A 22,383-nucleotide genomic window follows, 5' to 3' on the forward strand; every position below is an offset into this window, starting at 1 on the left:
CTATCTCAAAATTTTGATTGAATGTGTTTGGGGAAAAGGTGGGCGTAAAGTTAATTGCCCTACAATTACTTTCGACTATTAAAAAGGGCACTAGCCCTTTGAATTTCCAGTCGAATGAGCTCTTTTTGAAGTTTCTACGACAAAGCTTTCTATAAAAAGCTTATATGCCCCCAAGGCATAACTTGTAACCCTTGCCCTGAGGGCTGTGGGGGGAGTGTCCTCCTCAAAAACATAATTTCTATCTGGAAATCAACTACGTAGAGCAAAATAACTATCTGAATATTTTGATTGGATGTGTTTTGGGAAATGGTGGGTGGGGAAGGGGTGTTAGTTGCCTTCCAATCACTTTAGAACCTTAAAAAGGGCACTAGAACTCTCGATTTATGATCGAATGAGCCCCCTTTGAAGTTTATACGACGGCCCCTTCCATATGAAGTGCCTCTGGAAAAAAAAAATCAAACATTGGATCCGTATGGCCTTTACTCTAGGCAACGCTATAGCGTTGCCTCTGATGTTTAAATAGTACAAAATTAAAATCAAAGTTGAAAAGGAAAATAGAACTATATAATAAGTAAATAAAATGTTAGGGATATGGGGTAAGCTCTGTCAGCCTTGTTGGTATTATTATCTGTTATTTCGTTTCTTTTCCCGGGAAAATTTCAAAATCTCGAAACAAAGTCTTAGGAGGACTAGATGTAATTAATTTTCAAAATAGAGTCAAAAGAAAATTGAAGTTTTATATTGGGTGAATGAAATGATGAGGCTAGGAGAGGGGGTGGGCTGCTTAGGTTTGAAAGTAGGTCTTGAAAGTATTTGGTATAGTTTCTACCTAAATTTATTTTTGAAAAGAAAGAAGAAGAATAAATAATTGAAAAGGGGGAATACAAGGAAAAAATTATGTGAAAACCGTCAGGCATTAAGCTCTAGAAAGCCTATTTGGCTAGAATAGGCTATACGATATCTCTTTCATAAAACGACCAAGAGAGAAAAAAAACAAAGAAAAAAAAGAATCAAAACAAATTACAAAAAACTTTTTGTATGAACAAGTTTATTCAGCGTTATTAAATTACTGTAGTTCTTCTAAACCTAGAAAATACATAAACAATATTAATAAGGGGATATTAGAAAAAACAGAAATATGTTAATTTACCTTAAACTATCCAAAAGGGGAGAAAAGATCTGTTCTGGAGAGCAACTAATGACCATGACCCTACACGAAATAACATTTTTATTAATGTTATTTTTAAAAGTGTTAGGGTCTACAACACTTTGAACATTATAAGAACTTTGGACCAATTTATAGGACCCTGGACAAGAAAATGCAATTCTGAGGGTACTGAGAATGTTATTTGCATCTTAATATAATCAGACTGCCTCATATTGTAACACATTATTAGAGACAATCATACTAGCCAAACACATTCCAGTATTATTATCGAAGATTTGATGGATAAACTTAACAGCAATAAGACTTACTTACTTGACTTAAGGCTCCTGCCGAGGGTTCGGCGTAGAGAACGATGAGACCCGGCGCCTGTAGGTTTACCTGTCGCTTGCCAGGCTCGCAGCTTCTTCCACCAGGATGTGGGCTTGGGTGAGGAATTCATCGGCTTTGTGTTTCTACCTAGTGGGGGGGGGGAGGGCGTCCTCTGATTCGCTTCCATCCGTGTAGGGTGGGGTCGAAGTCGAATGTGACCCGCCCTGGGGTGTCGCGTGACATGCGAAGGAGGTGGCCGTACCACCGAACAGTACGCTGGGCGAGCTTTTTCTCTTTTGCTTCCTGTTTTTGAGTCTGATTACTCATCTCTCGACAAATTAAAACTACTTTTTTTCATTTCTAATGCGCAAAATGTTTTCTGCTGTTTCAGTTGATGGTGAACTGGTCAGTGAGATTAAAAAAGGACTATGTATCTTTCTTGGAATTTCAAAAGATGACAAAATTGAGGATGTGAATTATATGTGAGTAACTTTTAGTCGCCAATTACTAGTGATTATTCAAATATCCTTTGTAATGATGAAAGTATAATACTTTAGTAACACAAATATGGAATCTACAACAGAGAATTATGTAAATCATGCCATCCAGAATGCACCCAGAACCACTTTTGTCTACACAAATTTCGTACATTAAAAATTCTTTGAATTTGGTTGAAAAACTGAAAAAAGTAGAAATTTCTTCAAGTTCTTTGCTTTCAAGCTTCGACGTTGTATCAGTGTACACAAATATTGATGTAGGAGCAGCCGAAACTGTTCTAGAAAGGAAGCTGTTAAGAAATTTGGACTTGATTAGAGACAAAACAGATTTGGAAGTTTCTGTAATTATGTATTTTGTAAGGTTGTGCAATAAGTTCTCTTTGTTTTCAATTTAGAGGGGAGTTTTTCGAACATGTAAATGGTTTACCTATGGGGGCTCCGTTATCTCCTTTATTAGCTAATATTTTTGTGGAGAATATTGAAACAATTGCGTTAGATTCATATATTTTAAAACATATTTTTTGGGGCCTGCATATGGATGACATAATATCAGTATAGGATTATGGGGAGGAGGAATTAAAAGGATTTTTGGAACATCTTAATTGTTTTTTTTTTTGGGGGGGGGGGGTTAAATTTAATGTTGAATTAGAATAGGATGGGAAACTTCCTTTTCTTGATGTTCTTCCTTTAAGAAATGAAAATATTCTGGATTTTAAAATTCACAGAAAACCAAAAAATAAAAATAGATTTTTGTCTTATAGTTCCGGTCACGCTCGCCAAGTAAAAATTGGCTTGATCATTTCTTTAACTGACCGGATCTTTAGTATTTGCTCTCCAAAATTTTTTGGGGAGTTGTCTTTTCTAAGAAAAATGCTAATAAGCAACATGTATCCAGAGTGGTTAATTAACCAGACTTTTTCAAATAGAAGAAAAAGGTTTCTAGAGGTTTCTAAGGAAGTTTTGGAAACAACTCGAGAGAAGAGTGTTTTTTGTTCCTTACCATATGTCCCTAGGCGAAGTGAAAAACTCAAAAGAATTTTACAGATTAATGGTCCAAAGGTAGCTTTAAAAAGTAGTAATACTTGGGTAGTTTTCTAAATCCTGGGAAGGATCTAACTTCATTGGGGTAACAAAGTTAGGTCTATCAGATCCCATGTACTTGCTGAAGCTCATATGTGGGACGCACTTACCAGAATTTGGAAATGAGATTGTTAAATCATAAAGATTCTATTTCTTCGGCTTTAAAGCAAGATTCTAAGTCTGAAGATTTTACTTCAGCCCTTTCAGAACATATTTTCAATTTTCCAGACCATTTTATTTTGTTCGATAATGTCTCTTTGATTTCTAGGGATCGGGGTTTAGCGCAAAATTTTCGTGAAACTCTTGAAATAAAGAAAATTTTATTCAAGAACATTGCTTTGAATCGGAACACAGGTGAATGTGGGCTAAATTCTATCTACGATAATCTGTTAAATCTGACAGAGTAAAGTTCAATTCACCCAATGTAGTTGACCTCTGGCTATGCGTTATATCATTGAACGCTAATGAACCGAATCCAAGAAGGTCAAAGATGCCAGCTTCCGCCTTTGCTACGAAAAGAATTAGAGAATTAAACAATATGTAGTTTTATTTGATTTTGTATATAAACTTTTGTTTTAAATTGTTTTAGTTTAGTTTTACTACTGATGACGGTCACTGCATATGTAACCGAAATATCTGGTAATTTTTGTGAATTCTTATCACTGTAATCATCATCACTATCTATTAAAAGGATTTTATATCTATTTGAATTTTTATTTAAACCCATATCATATACAAAAATGGCAATTGTGGACTCTAAAAAAAAGAAAACTGTACACTATAATGTTTTAGAGGTAATTACTTGGCTAAAAAAGAAAAAAAGCGAGAGACGAAGAAAAGAACTGTCATCCTAATCCAGCAATTGAGATAAATGTGCACTTGAACAAGGTTTTAAGCTTACTCATCTATTCAATTACCTAGGACAAAACAGTATAACCGAACCGTCAACCAAATCGAAATGTCCAAATCCATGGAAAGTCGTCATCAATAAATGTAAGTCGTTGTAAATTTACAAGCAAAAGCACCTTAAATCTAACGAAATATTTCCAACTAGTAACCTTTGATTAGAGTTCATCAGAAGAATACCACTTGCCTTAATGGGTTTCGACGCTTTACTTTCTTTACCCGGCACAGTGGAGCGTCTACCATAAGATCTTTTATGGTATCCCTATATTAGGTAAAACTTGTGAAATACATGCACACTAGTAAAACTATTCAAAAAATACATACAAAATAAGATTAGTTCAACCCTTAACTAAATCCCATGGGTCAATGAAACGTAAAAACAATTCTGGAACAATTAAAGACTATGGTCTGGACGTGAGTTATAAAACAAAGTGTTTTATTGGTATCTGGAACCAATTATAGATTTAAAGTCCTTCAAGCTGGTTTGGAAACAATGTACAAATACAAAATTCCAAAAAAGAAAAGTGAAAGAGAAATTATATTAAAATATCTTTCAGTATTTTATTATAATTTTTTGTATATTTACCTAAAAGCTCATGATACAGAAAACTAAATTTTTAAAATTGCCAACTAATTTTATTGGCAGAAAAACCTCTTAAGACCAGTTTTTGGCTCAGCGTTTTACATCTATTTTTAAAATCTGTGTAATTACTGCAAATTCTTGCATACCTAAGTAATTGGGAATAACACGCTGAATAAGTAATATTTGAATGTATATTACTTTCAAGGAATGGAAAATAAATTACTTCAAAATTAAAATCATCAGTTTTATAATATATTTTTAGAACTAATTTATTATTATCTGAAATATTAACGTTTAAATCTAAGAAATGCTCAGAGTGTCCTGTCCCATAGCTAGGCTCCAGAATTAACTCTTGTGGGAATTTTTTTTTTGAAATCTTCGTAAACTCCGCGCGATTTATTACTAAGAGATCATCCAGATATCTTTTACTATTTGAAAGGTAATATTTTACACTACTTGCTCTATTTTTATTTATCATATATTCATATTCTAATTGACTTAAAAACAACTCCGCTATAAATGGAATACCGTTCCCACCCATAGGAATGCCAACAATTTGCTTGTATAAATTTCCATCAAACCTTATAAAAGTATTGACCAGAACAAAGTCGAATAAATTGCATATCATATCCAAGCTATAACATCTTGAACTAATAGTACTTCTAAAGAAATTTGTCCATCGGGCTTTTTTATTAAAAGTATCAATTTTCAAAAATCCGATATTCGACGAAAGAAAAGATTTCTTAATGGCAGTTTTCAATTTTTTGAATACTAAATTAAGTGACAGATTTGTATTCAGAGTAGTAAAATCAAATGAAGTGACTCTTTTAGCTGAAATAACAGCCAAAGAATCTATCACTTGTAATGAATTACTGACACTCCAATATGGATTAAAGTTACCAAAATTTTTAATTCCAGAGCAATATGCTTTAAATTTATTTCTAATTTCTCCTGAAATTATAGACAGGTCAGTGGCCGCAACTCTGGTTGGGCACCTCGCTGCCCCAGCAATAAAAAGGGGTTTTGGTGGATTTTTATGAAATTTTACCGTCCAATATAAGAAAGGAAACTTTTTACCATTATCATTAATTTTAATATTGAATTTTTTGAAAATTCTTACCTTCTATATTTTCAATTAAACTATTCTCCTCTAGATGAGCCTTTTCGTTGGTATTTTTTGTTTGTAACTCTTTTGATAAAATATCACAATAGAGTTGCTGACAAATTATGGCAAAATTATTGCTAGCTCTATCAAATGGTACAATTACAAATTCATTCTGTATATTAGCTATTGCTTGTTTCATATTTGCATTATAAAATATTGAATTTTTCTCAGAATTATTTGGATTAATTCTATATATGTTATTTCGTGCACTAGTCAAAATCAAGTTCCTCCTATCTTGGAAACTTTCTTTAATAATTTTCTCCTTCTTGCACAAATTATCAATAAGTAAATTTAAGACATTATTTAACCCAATAAGAATACTTGCTGGCCTTATGTGGTAGGAAAGACGTAATTCAGACCCCATCTTCATTATATTTTGAAGATTAAGATGCTTTATAATGGACAAATCCTCTGTTACAACATGTTCGTAAGTTTGATTCACATATAGTAAAAATTGATCGCAACTACAAACCGGTTTCCAATTACTCTCCTTGTCAAATTTTTCAAGTATTAAATTATAGTTAAAAATCATTTGACCCATCGTTTTTGAAAATTTATATGTTAAAATCTGACTATCCTTATGCACCAAATTACTTGGAAGGGCATTTTTCACTCTCCGCTGGCTTAAGATCCCGGGTAAATTACTATCTTCTATTTGTTTAGTACTAAAATTAACAAACAAATATAATCTATTATTCTTATTAACAATCTTATCAGATTTATTATACTTTGAAATAAATTTTGATTTAGCTAATATATACATGAATTCATGAAAACTTAAAAATTTAGAAGAACAGAGTAGCCTAATCAAAGGAAAAAAATATTCAAAATACGAAAACGCAAAAAAATTAAACTGTTTACGAAAAAAGGTGGATAAGACGGTGGAACGGACCAAGACGTAATGGAGTACCATTTAACAGTTTAAAACTTCATATTTGTAGTTTTTGAATAATATCTATCGCTGAAGATAACGAAATTAAATTGCTGTTCCGGAAAGGTTCGGAAAGATAAAGCAGAAATTTGACATACCGGTAATAGTTAATTTCTATCCGTTTAAGCATTTACATTAAGAATACTGCTAAAACCGGCATAAAAAGTACAGAATGGTCACAAAAGCTGGAGAATTGTCCGGATTAAGCTCGTCTTCGATAATAGCTCCGATTTCCATCAATTTTCGGATAATTTAGCTTAAGTTTCTTTTTAACAACCTTAAGAACTTGAGACCGGAAAAACTCAAGTGATCTACAAACAGTTAGACCTAGCCAGCAAAAAGAATCTACTTGTCGAATAAGCAAAAAGGTTGCAATACAAGGGAAGGGATCCAACAACACCGTTAAACACAAGATATTAACATTCACCTACAATAAGAAATAACCACCTATTTTCAGTATAAGTGGCAAATCACTGGACTGAACGCAAAAGACCAACTTTAGAACAGCTAACTAAAAGCAAATCATCTTCATATGCTTAATACAATGAGTCTGAAAAACCTCTCAGACAAGTACTTTTAATCCCAGACAGTACACTAGTCATATAAGCGTGAAAAATATGGGGTGAAGGTACCTCCCCTTGCCTAACTCCACTACGCGCAGGGATATGCCCAAAACATTCTCCACAGTCCAACTTAAGCCGCAAAAAGGAATGCGAATACCAAACTTTAAACCAAAATCACTGAAGCATTAACCACAAGCTGATGAAAAGCAAACCGTGCTTTCGAATGACAAACACTTTCAACTAATAATAATAATAATTTATTTATAACCCACATCATAACAAGTTATGATACTTGTGGAGTAACACAAGGAAAAAAAAAAGAAAATGAAATACACTGCAAATAAAATACACTACAAATAAAAAAATAAAAAAACTACAATGAGATTAACCGAACAAACCGACCAAAGGACGATGAGGTGATAAAAGATAAAAAGCTGATTCGGACAACCTTCCATGCAGCAAGGCCAACTTTGCAGTTATATCAGGGACATCAATCTTACGAATTACCATTACTATTCCAGGGGGGGGGGGGAGATAAAGGAAAAATTTACAATATCTGAAATAGAAAGTCCGGATCTGCTTAACAAATGCTTTTGGAATATACTGATGATGACTATACCGATTTTGACTAGCCGCCTTCAAAATGTGAACTAGTGTCCGATGATCATATTGTCAACTATGATTTACCCTGACACCAAATTGATTTGAAACCAATTGAAACCAACTGATTTTGATTAGACTCCTTCAAATTATGAACTAGTGCCCAATGATCATCTTGACAGCTATGATTTGCTCTGAAACCAAATGAAACTGAATATACTGATAATGACTATACCGATTTTGACTAGCCGCCTTGAAAATATGAACTAATGTCTGATGATCACGTTGACAACTATGATTTGCCCCGAAACCAAATTGATTTGAAATTAATTGGAACCAACTGATTATGATTAGCCTCATTCAAATTGTGAATTAGTGTCCAATGATCATGTTGATAGCTATGATTTGCTTTTAAACTGAATATACTGATGAAGACTATACTGATTTTGACTAACCTCCTTCAAAATATAACTAGTGCCCGATGAGCATGTTTACAACTAGGTTTTTCCCTGAAACCAAATTGATTGAAACAAATTGGAACCAGCTGATTTTGATTAGCCTCCTTCAAATTATGAACTAGTGCCCGGTGATCGTGTTGGTAGCTATGATTTGCTCTGAAACCAAATGAAACCGAATATACTGATAGTGACTATACCGATTTTGACTAGCCTCCTTCAAAATATGAACTGGTGTCCGATGATCATGTTTACAACTATGATTTGCCCTGAAGCCAAATTAATTGGAAACCAAATGAAACCGAATATACTGATGATGACTATACCGATTTTGACTAGCCTCCTTCAAAATATGAACTAGTGTCTGATGATCATGCTGACAGCTATGATTTGCTCTGAAACCAAATTGATTTGAAACCAAATGAAACCGAATATACTGATGATGACTCTACCAATGTTTACTAGCCTCCTTCAAAATATGAACTAGTGTCCGATGATCATGTTTTTGATAGCTATGATTTGCTCTGAAACCAAATTGATTTGAAACCAAATGAAACCGAATATACTGATGATGACTATACCGATTTTAACTAGCTATCTTCAAAATATGAACTAATGACCGATGAGCATGTTGACAACTAGGATTTTCCCTGAAACCAAATCGATTGCATTTATTTTTAACTAAATCAGAAATATGTGGTGGCAATATTTACTCAAAAAGCTTACTTAGCGCACATGCCACAGTAATGGACCTGTAAGAATTGCAAGAGTTTGGATTTTTGCCTTTTTTCAAGATAGATGTAATCCTACCATATAGAAAAGATTCAGGGACAAGAGACATAGCAAATCACATTTGAAACAAAAACTGTAGGTACAAAATAAGTTCAGGAGAGCTTATATTGAGATGGTTAACGCTAATACCGTCAAGTTCGTCAAATTTTGATTTAAGGCACGAATATTCTTTACAATACCATATCTATCAACCGGTATTAAATGTTTCTGACTGATTGTAGACGGCAAAAATTTAGTAGCTAATATTGTAAAACGACAATGTACTTCATGATTAAGTTTGGAAGAAATATGTGAATAGTATTTTATCCATGGGGAATTATATCACCGGTTGGTGAACGGTCGAGCTTAGACACATTCAAAACATTTCTTTACTGTTTGTAAATGTTTGTAAAATGTTTTTGTAAATCCTAACTCTTAAGAAATTCATCGCCAGACGACGGAACAGCGCGCTGATGATGCTGAAATTCACGCTTTGTTTTCTGTTTTACACAAAAAAATTGGCCACTAAGGGGCCTACCACAGGCAACCCATATCCTTAACCAAAATTTGGCAGTATTTTTGGCTTAGGATCACATTTCTAAAAAGACTACCTGGTGTTTTTCCTCAGTCAAATCAAAGGTTCTCAGTCATAAAATTAAAATGCCTTCGGCTTTTCATAAAATTAATCAAAAAAACTTTTGCACAAAATAAATTTTTCAAAAAAGAGTAAAGAACTCCCTTATTGGATGTGTGGGCACCGCTGGCACCACTTATTGGAGGTTTATCGTGCGGGGTCACCACTTTTAAAGGCAAAAATGGCGCAAAAAGGTTGCTATGCCACTTACTCAAAGGGGGACGATCCCTCTTTGGCCCCAAAGTAGTGGGATTTCCGCGGTTACTCCAACGGTTCCGTATACTAACGTGGTCGGATGGTCTAAGGCCACATTTAAATCCAAAGTTTACCGATAAGATTTCTAATCAACTCTTTTAGATTCGACCTAAGCTGAAACGTTAAAGAGTACATAGAAAATGCTTACTGTATTCACAATCACGCGGTATAAAATGAACTCACTAAAAAATTAACACTTCCTCCTGCTCCTCGCCCGCTAGCCGCGTGCTCGGCGGGGGTTACTAGGGTGGTAAATGACTCTTTCCAGCCAATCCTAGAACTACTAATTTACTAGTCAACCGCCCTAACTGCGTACTTTTTCCCTCATGGTCTATTAAACACATACACAGATAAGAGGACAAAAAATGGCGTCAAAAAAAATAATAGGAAAATTAATATTTAATACTTAAGGAAGGACAATAATTAAGGGGCCCAAAGAAATAAATCTGGGAGGGATATTTATCTAAAAAAACTGGGACCAAAGGTTCCAACACCTCCCTCCTAAGATAAATTGCCCACATCCCCGTTGGATTGGCTGGAAATTCAAACACAATATCAAATTAAAATAAACACTAAGTTTCCTTTTTTCTTCCTCTGGTCTTCCTGGTCTTCCAGGTTCATTTCTTCCTGAGAGCTCCTGCCGTGCGTGGGTTTCTGCCCTGCCGAGTAGTATGGGGTACTATGAAGTTTTCCTCGTTTTTCAGTAGCCTCTCTTCCTCCTCCGTTGGAAATAATTGCAGGATGTCGTCTTCGGGACTCGTAGAAATTCATTGTGCACAGCACAATCAAAAACAAAAATTTTCTTGCTCTTACGAATTTACATTTGAGAGGAGCAGAGAATCAGTTTCTGGCACATGTGATGATGCCAGCCATCGTGAAAAATTGGCTGGACTAGCCTCTTAATTTCCATCTGTGGAAACAACCCCACATCTCAATCGAAAAGTAAATTGCCCCTTGGCATAATTTCAAATAATCTAAGGCCGAAAATGCAAAGGCCTATGACAACGATAAGGGTACTGGGAATGAAGTAAAATTCTGAGCGAACCATGAATCGCCTTTTTTCTGGGTTCCCTCCCCTGGGATAATCAAATGCAGAATATGCGTTGATGCTAATTGAAAATGAAATTTGGGTACATCTCCCACTGAATACAATTTGCCGGAAATAATTGTCGATTCACATGAAGAATAACAACTATGAATAGGGCTACTGGACTAAGGTTTGGGTGAAGTATAAGGTGACTGGGAGAGAGTATCCCCCATGGACTCCAGATCAGAAAGGCAAGATCTCGGTAAAGGGATCACAACTTGTCCGCCAGTTGTGCATTGAGGAAAAGGGCTATCTTTTGCGACTTCCCGCAGGGGATCTTCCCCAAGGGATTACTCCCCCTCATAAAGGAACAAACCCTCTTTTGATTTAATAAAACCATTCTCAGATTTCTTCCTAATTTTTTTCAATCCAACCCACAATTCTGTATCTCCCAATTTTTCCGTAAGTCGTTGTTGACAAGTCAGTTCTATGTCATGGGTCTTCTCCTCCCTCCTAAGTTTTTTCGTCTTATCATAATTTCGTAATTTTCCTAGTGGCTCTTGCACCTCTTTGTCCCCCCTATTATCCAGGTTTTCAAGGCATAGCCCATCCAACATTTTTTATTTTTCGCCACTGCAGGCTGAATCTCCAACTTTTGTCTCTTCTTTACATTCCTCTTTTCGTCTCTACTTTTCTCAATTCTGTCATTCGCGCAAAATAATATATCACCGTTATATCTAATTTGGACTCCAGTGTCCACTATCTTTGACTGAATAATTTCATTGTAGCTCCGTTTAATATCTCTTTTCTCTCTCTTAGTTTTCTTTTGTTTTGTAGTAGCATTAAATAAATCGTCATGAAATCTGAATTGGACTTCAGTGTTCATCCTTGACTGCATTTCTGCATTGTATCTCCGTTTAATATTTTTTTTTTCTCTTTTAGTCTTCTTTATTCTTACCGCAGAAACAATTATTTCGTCATCAAATGGGAACTGTACTCCGACATTTGGTTTTTCATATTCTACAAAAATTTCTCGAATTTTCCGAGGAAAAGCGCGTACAATAAATTTCTTCTCCTTTTTCTCTGGTACAATTAGCGTTTCGTTTTGGCCTATACTTGTTCGTGTCTCATATTCATTAAAAGTGTTTTCAAGTTTTCTATTATTTGTAAATTTTCCTGAAAAATCAATTTTGCGCGTCTTATTTTCAATATTATCTTGTCTATTTATTTCCGAACCCCTTTGTGGATTATCAACATTTTGAACAACGTCTCATGTATTTCGTTTTTCCGATAGGGTGGCACAACCTTCCCATTTGTTTTATGGGCCGGTTCACCTCCTCCCGTAGTTAGCGAAGTATTATATTTTCTCGTGAAAGTGTTTAATGTTTTGTAATTTTTGTTTTCTCCCAATTGATTCTTAGACAAATTATTATGCCTGTTTGAGGGCCTAGAAGTTAGTTGTGATAAAATCTCCCTTTCTGGACTTCCCCAGCGGGCTTCGGTTAGGCCTATCAGGGTTTTTTTAAAATCCTGGTGATATCTTTCTTCTTTCTCTCTTGCTATTTTATCGTTTTCCTCTTATCGTTCTCTGACTATTCTTTCATTCTCTATGAAATTTAAAAGTCGTTGTGTCATATCGATTTTAGTGCTTTTTCGTGAGTTCCTGCTGGGCCTCCATTTAACACTGCTCCTTCTACTTGGACTACTTTGACTCCTTCTGTAATTATTTCTTCCTAATTCATTTTCTGAATCTGTTCGTTCTTTATCCGTATTGTCTCTTTCTTTATAGGCTACTCTAGCCTTTTCGTTCTGTTTTCTATTCTTTCTACTTTCATCTTTCTCAGCTTGCATTTTTCCCTTATATTCTTGGTGCTCTCTTTCAAAGGCCTCTATATTTGCCTTTCTTTCTATTTTCCCATTTTTTTATGGGCTTCACTCGCCCTTCTCGGTTTTGAGTTCATCTTATCTCTGTCCGACATTATTTCAAAATTCCATTTGTCATTATTTCTACTCAATTCTTTTTCTGAATTCACCTGTTCCATATCTGTACTATCTCTATCCCGCAACTTCCCTTCATTTGGCACAGCCTCTGTGGGATGAGTTCGTCTTGTTTTTCATATATTATTTCTTCTTTGTTTATTTCGTACCCTCTCATTTTACCGCGTATACTTCTTTCCGATTATTTTATCTCTTATTCAATTAGTCAATCTTGGTAAGTTCAAAACTGTCACGCAAAAATTATGGTACGCAATTACTATTGTGAATTATCAGCTCCGTGTAATAAGATTCAACAATTTTTCAAATAACCGGAATGTCTAGACTTCATTAGGGATTAACGACTTCTTTCACAACAAGCAGTTGTACGCGAGCGAAATATATCTCCGAAAAATGAATTAACAGGGGTTGGACGAGAAAATAATCAGAAAAACCGCGCAAATATTCCACTAGTGAATTAGCTGGACTAAACTCAAACAGGGGAACTACCCTGTAAAACAAATCACGTATCCCTCGTGGATACTCGTATTCCAAATATAATCTCCTCCTGGGCAGATTACTCAATAGGACAGGTGGTTCCTTGCCTGTCCAATATGCGCATAAACTGACAAATTCTCCTAATTTGCCGTCCTCAATACTCTTATAACCTTCGTTACTGAAGATTATCTCTAAGTCCGCCAATTCACTCAAATAATAACCCAACTTTCAACGTTTTCTTATCTGTCCTTAAACCCTGTAATACTTTTAAATACGGAGATTCCCCCACTGTAGACTCGACTCATTAATTTCACGTGATTCTTTTTTATTTTCGCCTAACAAGGCCCACAGTCCATTATAGACTTTCATAATTTTAGTAATTAAATGCGTAATTTTGTCTTTTTATATGTCACCACAATAGGCTACAGTCTAGGCCGAATTAATCGTCTCTTCGAAAACGTGGAATTCTTTTATTATCAACGCTGTTAATAATTCCTGTTTTTGCTGCCACCACTTATTGGATGGTGGGCACCGCTGGCACCACTTATTGGAGGTTTATCGTGCGGGGTCACCACTTTTAAAGGCAAAAATGGCGCAAAAAGGTTGCTATGCCACTTACTCAAAGGGGGACGATCCCTCTTTGGCCCAAAATTAGAGGGATTTGCGTGGTTACTCCAACGGCTCCGTATACTAACGTGGTGGCATGGTCTATGGCCACATTTAAAGTCAAAGTTTACCAATAAGATCTTTAATTAACTCTTTTAGATTCGACCTAAGCTGAAACGTTAAAGAGTACATAGAAAATGCTTACTGTATTCACAATCACGCGGTATAAAATGAACTCACTAAAAATGAACACTTCCTCCCGGCCCGCTAGCCGCGTGCTCGGCTGGGGTTACTAGGGTGGTAAATGAATCTTTCCAGCCAATCCTAGGACTACTAATTGAAATGGTCAACCGCCCTAATTGCGCAATTTTTCCCTCGTGGTCTATTAAGCACGTACGCAGTTAAGAGGACCCAAAATGGCGTCAAAAAATAATAGGAAAATTAATATTTCTTACTTAAGGAAGGAAAATAATTAAGGGGCCGAAAGAACTGAATCTGGGAGGGACATTTATCTGACAAAACTGGGACCAAGGGTTCCAACATACCTTAAACCAATAATGAAAAGAAATAGAACCAAATAATCTGCCAAGTATACAACTATCACAAATCAATATCAATAAATAGAGGAAACAAAAAACAAACAGATATTAATATTAGTCAAAGTCAGAATGATTAGACACCAATCTAAGTAAGGTTCTAAACCCTATGATTTCTAAAAGCCAGAATATAATTTGTACTTTACCGAAAAAAATTCAAAAGAATTTACTGGAAAAATGAGCATTGTAAGTTTAATATACATATGCTCATATTTATTCCTTAAAATCTGAATTAATTTTTTATTTCTTAAAGTTATAAAAGCGAAAACATTTAAAAGAATTTTGGAATGTTTTATTTTAGTTATGCTGACTGTAACGTCTTTTTTTAATATATTAAAAATAAACATGCCCAAAATAACCGTGATAGGGGGTTAGTTGCCCTCCAATCACTTTCGACTGTTAAAAAGGGCACTGTCTCTTTGAACTTCCAATCGAATCAGCCATTTTTCAAGTTTCTACGACAAAGATTTCAATAAAAGCCTTATATGCCCCCAGGGAATAACCTACAACCTTAGCCCTGAGGGCTCTGGGGGGAGTGTCATCGTCAAAGTTCTAATTTCCAGAATTTTCAACTGCGTTGAACAAAATGCCTCTGAAAATTTTGATTGGATGTGATTGGGGAAATGGTGGGCGTGAGTGGGTGTTAGTTACCCTCCAATCACTTTCGACTATTAAGAAAGGCACTAGCCATTCCAATTCCCAATCGAATGAGTCCTTTTCGAAGTTTCTACGATAACTCCTTCGATACGAAGTGCCCTGGTCTAGAAAAAAAAATAAAAAAAATAATACATTGTGCCAACATCGTTCTTTACTTAGGCAGCGCTACTGCGCTGCCTATGATGAAAAGGTGAGAGTTATCATAAATATGTTGAGCTAAGGTGGTGTTGAAGATATAATTTGAAGGCTTACCAGTATGCAAAATTAGTTGATTTCTATGAAGTTTAGCTTTGAAGCTAAGGCATTTTAACGAGACAAAATGCAGGGAATTTTTGAAGTCAATGTTCCAAAATAGAAAAAGTCACAGAAGCAATTTGTCAAAAAAAGTTACCTCTAGGGTATCAAAGAAACTTAACTTTTCGTTAAAACTTTCGAAATCATTTCGAAGTAAACGAAGCAATTTTGTATATAAAAAATTTCTCGTCATCATGCGCACTTTTCTCAGTTTTACTTGATAAAAGTACTTGACTCATCAAATCAGAAACTTTAAAAAACAACCCAAACAGTTTGAATTTGGCATTCAAGATCGTCTTTTCCAGAATTATTTCCATGAAATCTAGAACAGTTACGAATCTTGTTCTCCGGTTCTTTGAGATATAATCTATTGTCCTGGAGTATGATACAAATTTGTTTTGAAACTGTTTACTTTCCAAGCTTTGACAGTTTGTTTCGACACCTATGCACTATAAAAAATAATCTTCTTTTTTTTTTCGTAAAATTATTTAAAATTTTGTAAACTTCACTGGAACTTTTCTGCCCCGTTTCACGATTTTCATACCCAGTTTTAGTTATGTGCTTGTATTTCTTATAATTCCTGAGCTGCAGACCGCCGATTACGAGAAAAAAACCCCACAAAAGAAGTGGTGTTGCTCAGCATCATAGCTAATCTAGTAGATTTTATACAAATATTTTCTTATTAAACAAGTTTTTAGTCTTTTAGTAGCACAATATTGAACTTTCAAGTATTTTTATTGTTCATTGGAAGTTAAAGATTGAAGTGTTTTATTTTTCTAAGAAATGAGTAGTTAAGTTAAAAACAAATTTAAAATAGTTCAATAAATGATTATTTGGCATAAAAACCCTAAATTATTCAAACCCAGACTTGAATACAATGAGGGAGTCGTCTCCAGAATGGTCTGTTGTAGGTAAGGTTTAGAGCTTCGCTGGGGTCAAATCCGGGTACTGTGGCAAAATTGTCTATTTTGATTGGGGTTTACCTGTGTGGCGCTTCCAGCCGTTTGCCGATGAATCCAAGCTGAAGATATGTTGGATGGGTGTTTGAGTGAGCAGGCAAAGAAGATGACTGTACCACTGCAGCGAGTGGTCTTCGAGCTGCTTTGACAGGGATAGAAATTTATAGAACTGGAGGATCTTCTTGGTTGTATAGAAGAATCTGGTTTCTATTTCGAAATCAGGATTTCCAGTATTATTCAACTGAAAACTAGTATTGTGGGCTTCAGTTCTTAGAAAATTAAGATGCGTCTATCTGCGCTGGAAAAAAAAGTCTACCTTGTCTGTAACGAATGTTACCTGTACGATGTCAAGGAAATAGATGCGCGATGACAAATTTAGAAATTATTTCTTAGTGAACAGTTCATATTCAGATATAGTAGAGTACACGTCCTTTTGTTTAATTTTAAACAAAATAATTTCCAGAATGGAAATTATTTTTTTTAGAAGTTCTGTTCGAATCTTTTACTTTACCATTTTAATGTTTGTTATATTTTAGATGTTTCATACCATCTAAAATGCAACAAACATTAAAATGGTAAAGTAAAAGATTCGAACAGAACTTGTGATGGAATTCAGTATATATAGTATAATTTCCTAAAAAATTATGAGAAATGCTAAATTTTCTCTTAGATTTTTGAAAATAAAATATTGAGTTCTATCAGTATTCAGTTATTTGATTTCTATAAAGTTAAGCTTCGAAGCTAGTGCATTTAACTTCGACAAAATATAAGAAACTCGCAGAATCAATACTTTCAAAACAGTTGTTTTTTCTTTTATTCCTAAAATATGTTTATCACGGAGCTCTTTGATCTGTTTTAAAATTGTGACTAAATAAAATCATCTATTCTGCACTTTTACCAATCGTTTATACCTACACTATCCTAAACTGCAGAATTAAAGATAGTTCTAGTGTTTTCTGTATCACGTGCTTTTAATTTTCATAGTTAATGTCTCATCGTATTTGCCCCACACTAACATGTTTGAAATATGTCTTTACTTTCTTAATTTCATCCTAGGTAACTGGGACCTCAAAATTAGTTTTCACTGGCTAGGATAGAAGGGTTGTTTTTGTATATATGATCACAGGCATTTAAATGCACGTATGTATATACGGCTCTTTAGTTTTTTACTGTCAGACTTAAGAATAATCGCTTTTACCTTTGTTTGTCCTACTTTTGTTTTTGACTTTGTTACAGGTTGTCTAATCTCGGTCATCCTCGGTTTAAGTCTTCTTACATAGTGATCATCTTACGTAGTTGCATTGTCTTTAACCAATTTAGATATCTATTCATTGTTAGATGTCAATTTAGATGTCCAATTTAGAATGTCTGTAACATCAGGTCGACGTTATCTGCTAAGCTAACCTGCCAATTCAATACGTAAGATTATTTAACAGAAAATATTCATCAGTATTTTTTTCAATATTCAGAGGCCTTTTTTGTTCTGGTTTTGAAAACATGGTTTTTTATGGAAGCCTGGCTGGGCCGAATTCGTATTTTGGAATCAAAACAAAAACAAAATAACGTCAAAAAAGATTAAAAAATAATCATTCATATAACTCAAAAGAATGCATTGTCATTTTATCAAAATTGTCAAAAACAACAAACAAATCAATAAAAAAAAACATTTATATACACATTCGTGCCTTAAAATTGCCTAAAAATTAAAGCAAATAAAATTAATAAATTAAAAAGGGTCATGAAAAGCACAGAAAGGAGTAGAAAAGCAAACAAATAACAAGCAATGAATAATATTTTGTTAATTTTTCGGTAATATAAGGCACAGACATTTCTCGTATCTTTAAGTTAGGCTGCAAATGGGGGACAAGATAGGAACAGGCTGAGAGACGGCCCGGGGGTTAGGAATGTCTTTAGGTAAGAGATTTTTGCGTGTGATGGTTTTGTGTTGCATTTTTTTTTTAAACGGAGGTCGACAAAATTCAATTTTATCTAACTCTTCTCGTGAAATACTAGGGCTCCAAACCGGACAAGTATATTCAAGTTGTGGGTAGACAAAGAAGGTACAAATCTGTCAAGAATGGAAAGGAGGGATACAAAATTTATTTAGGAGCTTAAATAATGAGATAGACCCACCGGCTTTGCGGAAAACGTTATTGATATTGATATCCCACTTTAAATTAAAAGAAACTGTGACACCAAGTAATTTCAAACTGGGTGCGAAAATTTTTCAAGGGATAGAATTGAAAAAAGGCGTAGATTTAATGAAACAAATTGGTATTATCATAGATTTAGAAAATTTTGGGCTATTTCTTTCCTTCCGAGAAGTACTTCGGAGTAGCCTACTTCTTTGTAAGCAAGAAGGGGTTTGCATAATGATTCTGGTACTTTACTACTTTTGATCTATTTGATAAGAAAGAGGCAGCAATTTTCACTATGAGAAGTTAATATTAAATTTCGTGACAAGTTTCTGTGCGACTAGCTATGCATTGTAATTACTATGATGTGTGATGCACTGTGAATTTTATACTTTACCACTGACCTGTTCAGTCATTACATTCTTGTAGGGCACAGAAAGTTTTGTCAATTAGACTTTTCGATGATGAAGATGAAAAGAGGTGGATGAAGTCAGTCAAAGATCTTTCACTGGAGCTTCTTTGTATAAGTCAGTTTACTTTGTATCACACATGGAAAGGGAATAAGCCAGACTTTCGCCAGGCCATGCCAACGGAAGACTCAAAGAAATTGTATAATGCATTCCTGGAAAGAGTAAAAACACTTCATAAACCAGAACTGGTCAAAGGTTTGTTTCAACGTAAATAGGAAAGTGAAAAGAAGGGAATCTTTTGTGTTTTCTCATTGTCTTACAAGAGACTAAAATTACTACTGGCGCTACTGATTAATTTTCCCTATAACAATATGCCACATATACATTTTCTTTTCTTTTTTTTATAAGTGGGATTAAATTAATTTGAATCTACATCTTTATTCTTTCATGTCTTCATTCTTCGTGTTTCTCATCTAAACAGGATTTTGCCCCAAAGTGAAGATCAGCACCTTGTTTATCTTGTAGCTATTTTATGTTATCTTAGACTTTTCAGTATGAGTACGGGAGAGAGGAGGTTCTGAACCAAATTAGTAATTTGGTTCAGAAACTTTCGTAAATTCTACCTTTCTTTTTTTTTGTCAGCTTAGACTTTTCATTATGTGTACGGGAAGTGGGGGACGAAGTCTGTTCAAGAACCTTTCGTAAATTCTACCTTTCCATTTTATGTCAGCTTAGACTTTTCCTTATGAGTACGGGAAGAGGGGGACGAATTTGGTTCAGAACTTTTTGTAAATTCTACCTTTCCATTTTGTGTCAGCTTAGACTTTTCATTATGAGTACGGGTAGAGAGGGACGGATTTGGTTCAGAACCTTTCGTAAATTCTATCTTTCCATTTTATGTCAGCTTAGACTTTTCATTATGAGTACTGGAAGAGGGGGACGAAGTCGGTTCAGAACCTTTTGTAAATTCTACCTTTCTATTTTATATCAGCTTGACTTTTCATTATGAGCACGGGAAAAAGGGGGACGAATTTGGTTCAGAACCTTTCGTAAATTCTACCTTTCCATTTTATGTCAGCTTAGAGTTTTTACTATAAGTACGGGAAGAGGGGGGTCAAAGTCGGTTCAGAACCTTTCTTAAATTCTACCTTTCCATTTTATTGCAGCTTAGACTTTTCATTATGAGTACTTGAAGTAGGGGACTAAGTCGGTTCAGAACCTTTCGTAAATTCTACCTTTCTATTTTATGTTATCTTAGACTTTTTACTATGAGCACGGGAAGAGGGGGTCGAAGTCGGTTCAGAACCTTTCGTAACTTCTACCTTTCTATGTTATGTCAGCTTAGACTTTTCATTATGAGTACGGGAAGAGGGGGACGAATTTGGTTCAGAACCTTTCGTAAATTCTACCTTTCCATTTTATGTCAGCTTAGACTTCATTATGGGTACTGGAAGAGGGGGACGAAGTCGGTTGAGAACCTTTCGTAAATTCTACCTTTCTATTATATGTTATCTTAGACTTTTTACTATGAGTACGGGAAGAGGGGGCCGAAGTCGGTTCAGGACCTTTCGTAAATTATATCTTTCTATTTTATGTCAGCTTGGACTTTTCATTTTGAGTACGGGAAGAGGGGACGAATTCGGTTCAGAAACATTCGCAAATTCTACCTTTCTATTTTATGTCAGCTTAGACTTTTTACTATGAGTACGGGAAGAGGGGTCGAAGTCGTTTCAGAATCTTTCGTAAATTCTAACTTTCTATTTTATGTCAGCTTAAACATTTCATTATGAGTACGGGAAGAGGGGGGCGAATTTGGTTCAGAAACTGTCGTAAATTCTGCCTTTCTATTTTATGGCAGCTTAGACTTTTCATTATGAGTACAGGAAGAGGGGGAAGAAATTGGTTCACAACTTTCGTAAATTCTGCCTTAAAATTTTATGTCAGCTTAGGCTTTTCATTATGAGTACGGGAAGAGGGGGACGAATTCGGTTCAGAAACAGTCGTAAATTCTACCTTTCCATTTTATGTAAGCTTAGACTTAATACTATGAGTACGGGAAGAGGGGTCGAAGTCGTTTCAGAACCTTTCGTAAATTCTACGAAAGGTTGACGAATTTGGTTCAGAACCTTTCGTAAATTCTACCTTTCCATTTTATGTCAGCTTAGACTTTTTAGTATGAGTACGGGAAGAGGGGGTCGAAGTCAGTTCAGAGCCTTTCGTAAATTCTACCTTTCTATTTTATGTCAGTTTAGACTTTTCATTATGAGTACGGGAAGAGGGGGGGGGGCGAATTTGGTTCAGAACCTTTCGTAAATTCTACCTTTCTATTTTATGTCAGCTTAGACTTTTCATTATGAGTACTGGAAGAGGGGGACGAAGTCGTCAGCTTAGACTTTTCATTATGAGTACTGGAAGAGGGGGACGAAGTCGGTTCAGAACCTTTCGTAAGTTCTATCTTTCTATTTTATGTCAGCTTAGGCTTTTCATTATGAGTACGGGAAGAGGGGAACGAATTTGGTTTAGAACCTACCTTTCTATTTTATGTAAGCTTAGACTTTTTACTATGAGTACGGGAAGAGGGGGTCGAAGTCGGCTCAGAACCTTTCGTAAATTCTAACTTTCTATTTTATGTCAGCTTAGACTTTTCATTATGAGTACTGGAAGAGGGGGATGAAGTCAATTCAGAACCTTTCGTAAATTCTATTTTCTGTTATCTTAGACTTTTTACTGTGAGTACGGGAAGAGGGGGGTCGAAGTCGGTTCAGAACCTTTCGTAAATTCTTTCTTTCTATTTTATGTCAGCTTATACTTTTCATAATGAGTACTGGAAGAGGAGGACAAATTTGGTTCAGAACCTTTCGTAAATTCTACCTTTCTATTTTAGGTCAGTTTAGACTTTTATTTATGAGTACGGAAAGAGTGGGACGAATTTGGTTCGGAACCTTTCGTATATTCTAACTTTCTATTTTATGTCAGCTTAGACTTTTCATTATGAGTACGGGAAGAGTGGGACGAATTTGGTTCAGAACCTTTCGTAAATTCTATCTTTTTATTTTATGTCAGCTTAGACTTTTCATTATGAATACGGGAAGACCTTAGACCTTAGATCCTCCTGTGCCTCTAGAGGCACCCAGGGCATCAAGAACGGGCATCAAGTACGGGAAGAGGGGTCGAAGTCGGTTCAGAACCTTTCGTAAATTCTACCTTTCTAATTTATGTCAGCTAAAACTTTTCTTAATGAGTGCTGGAAGAGGGGGACGAAGTCGGTTAGAACCTTTCGTAAATTTCACCTTTCTATTTTATGTTATCT

The 22,383-nt window shown here is 35.1% G+C and overlaps 1 protein-coding gene across 3 annotated transcripts in view; it reads left to right on the top strand.

Moving 5' to 3' along the window:
* Dtd (D-aminoacyl-tRNA deacylase) overlaps positions 1-22,383 on the top strand; it is an 88,166-nt gene that overhangs the window by 45,712 nt on the left and 20,071 nt on the right. For 2 of the 3 annotated variants that reach the window (XM_089091948.1, XM_089091947.1), the window contains exons 2-3: positions 1,869-1,959; positions 19,093-19,328. In XM_089091948.1, coding sequence (XP_088948074.1) covers positions 1,869-1,959; positions 19,093-19,328 — 327 coding nt within the window. The remainder of the gene's footprint in view (positions 1-1,868; positions 1,960-19,092; positions 19,329-22,383) is intronic. The other variant, XM_089091949.1, reaches the window with a different exon arrangement.

Source organism: Artemia sp. Qi Xiang Cuo, chromosome 7 (assembly GCF_049724085.1).
Source record: "Artemia sp. Qi Xiang Cuo chromosome 7, ASM4972408v1, whole genome shotgun sequence".
NCBI lineage: Eukaryota > Metazoa > Arthropoda > Branchiopoda > Anostraca > Artemiidae > Artemia > Artemia sp. Qi Xiang Cuo.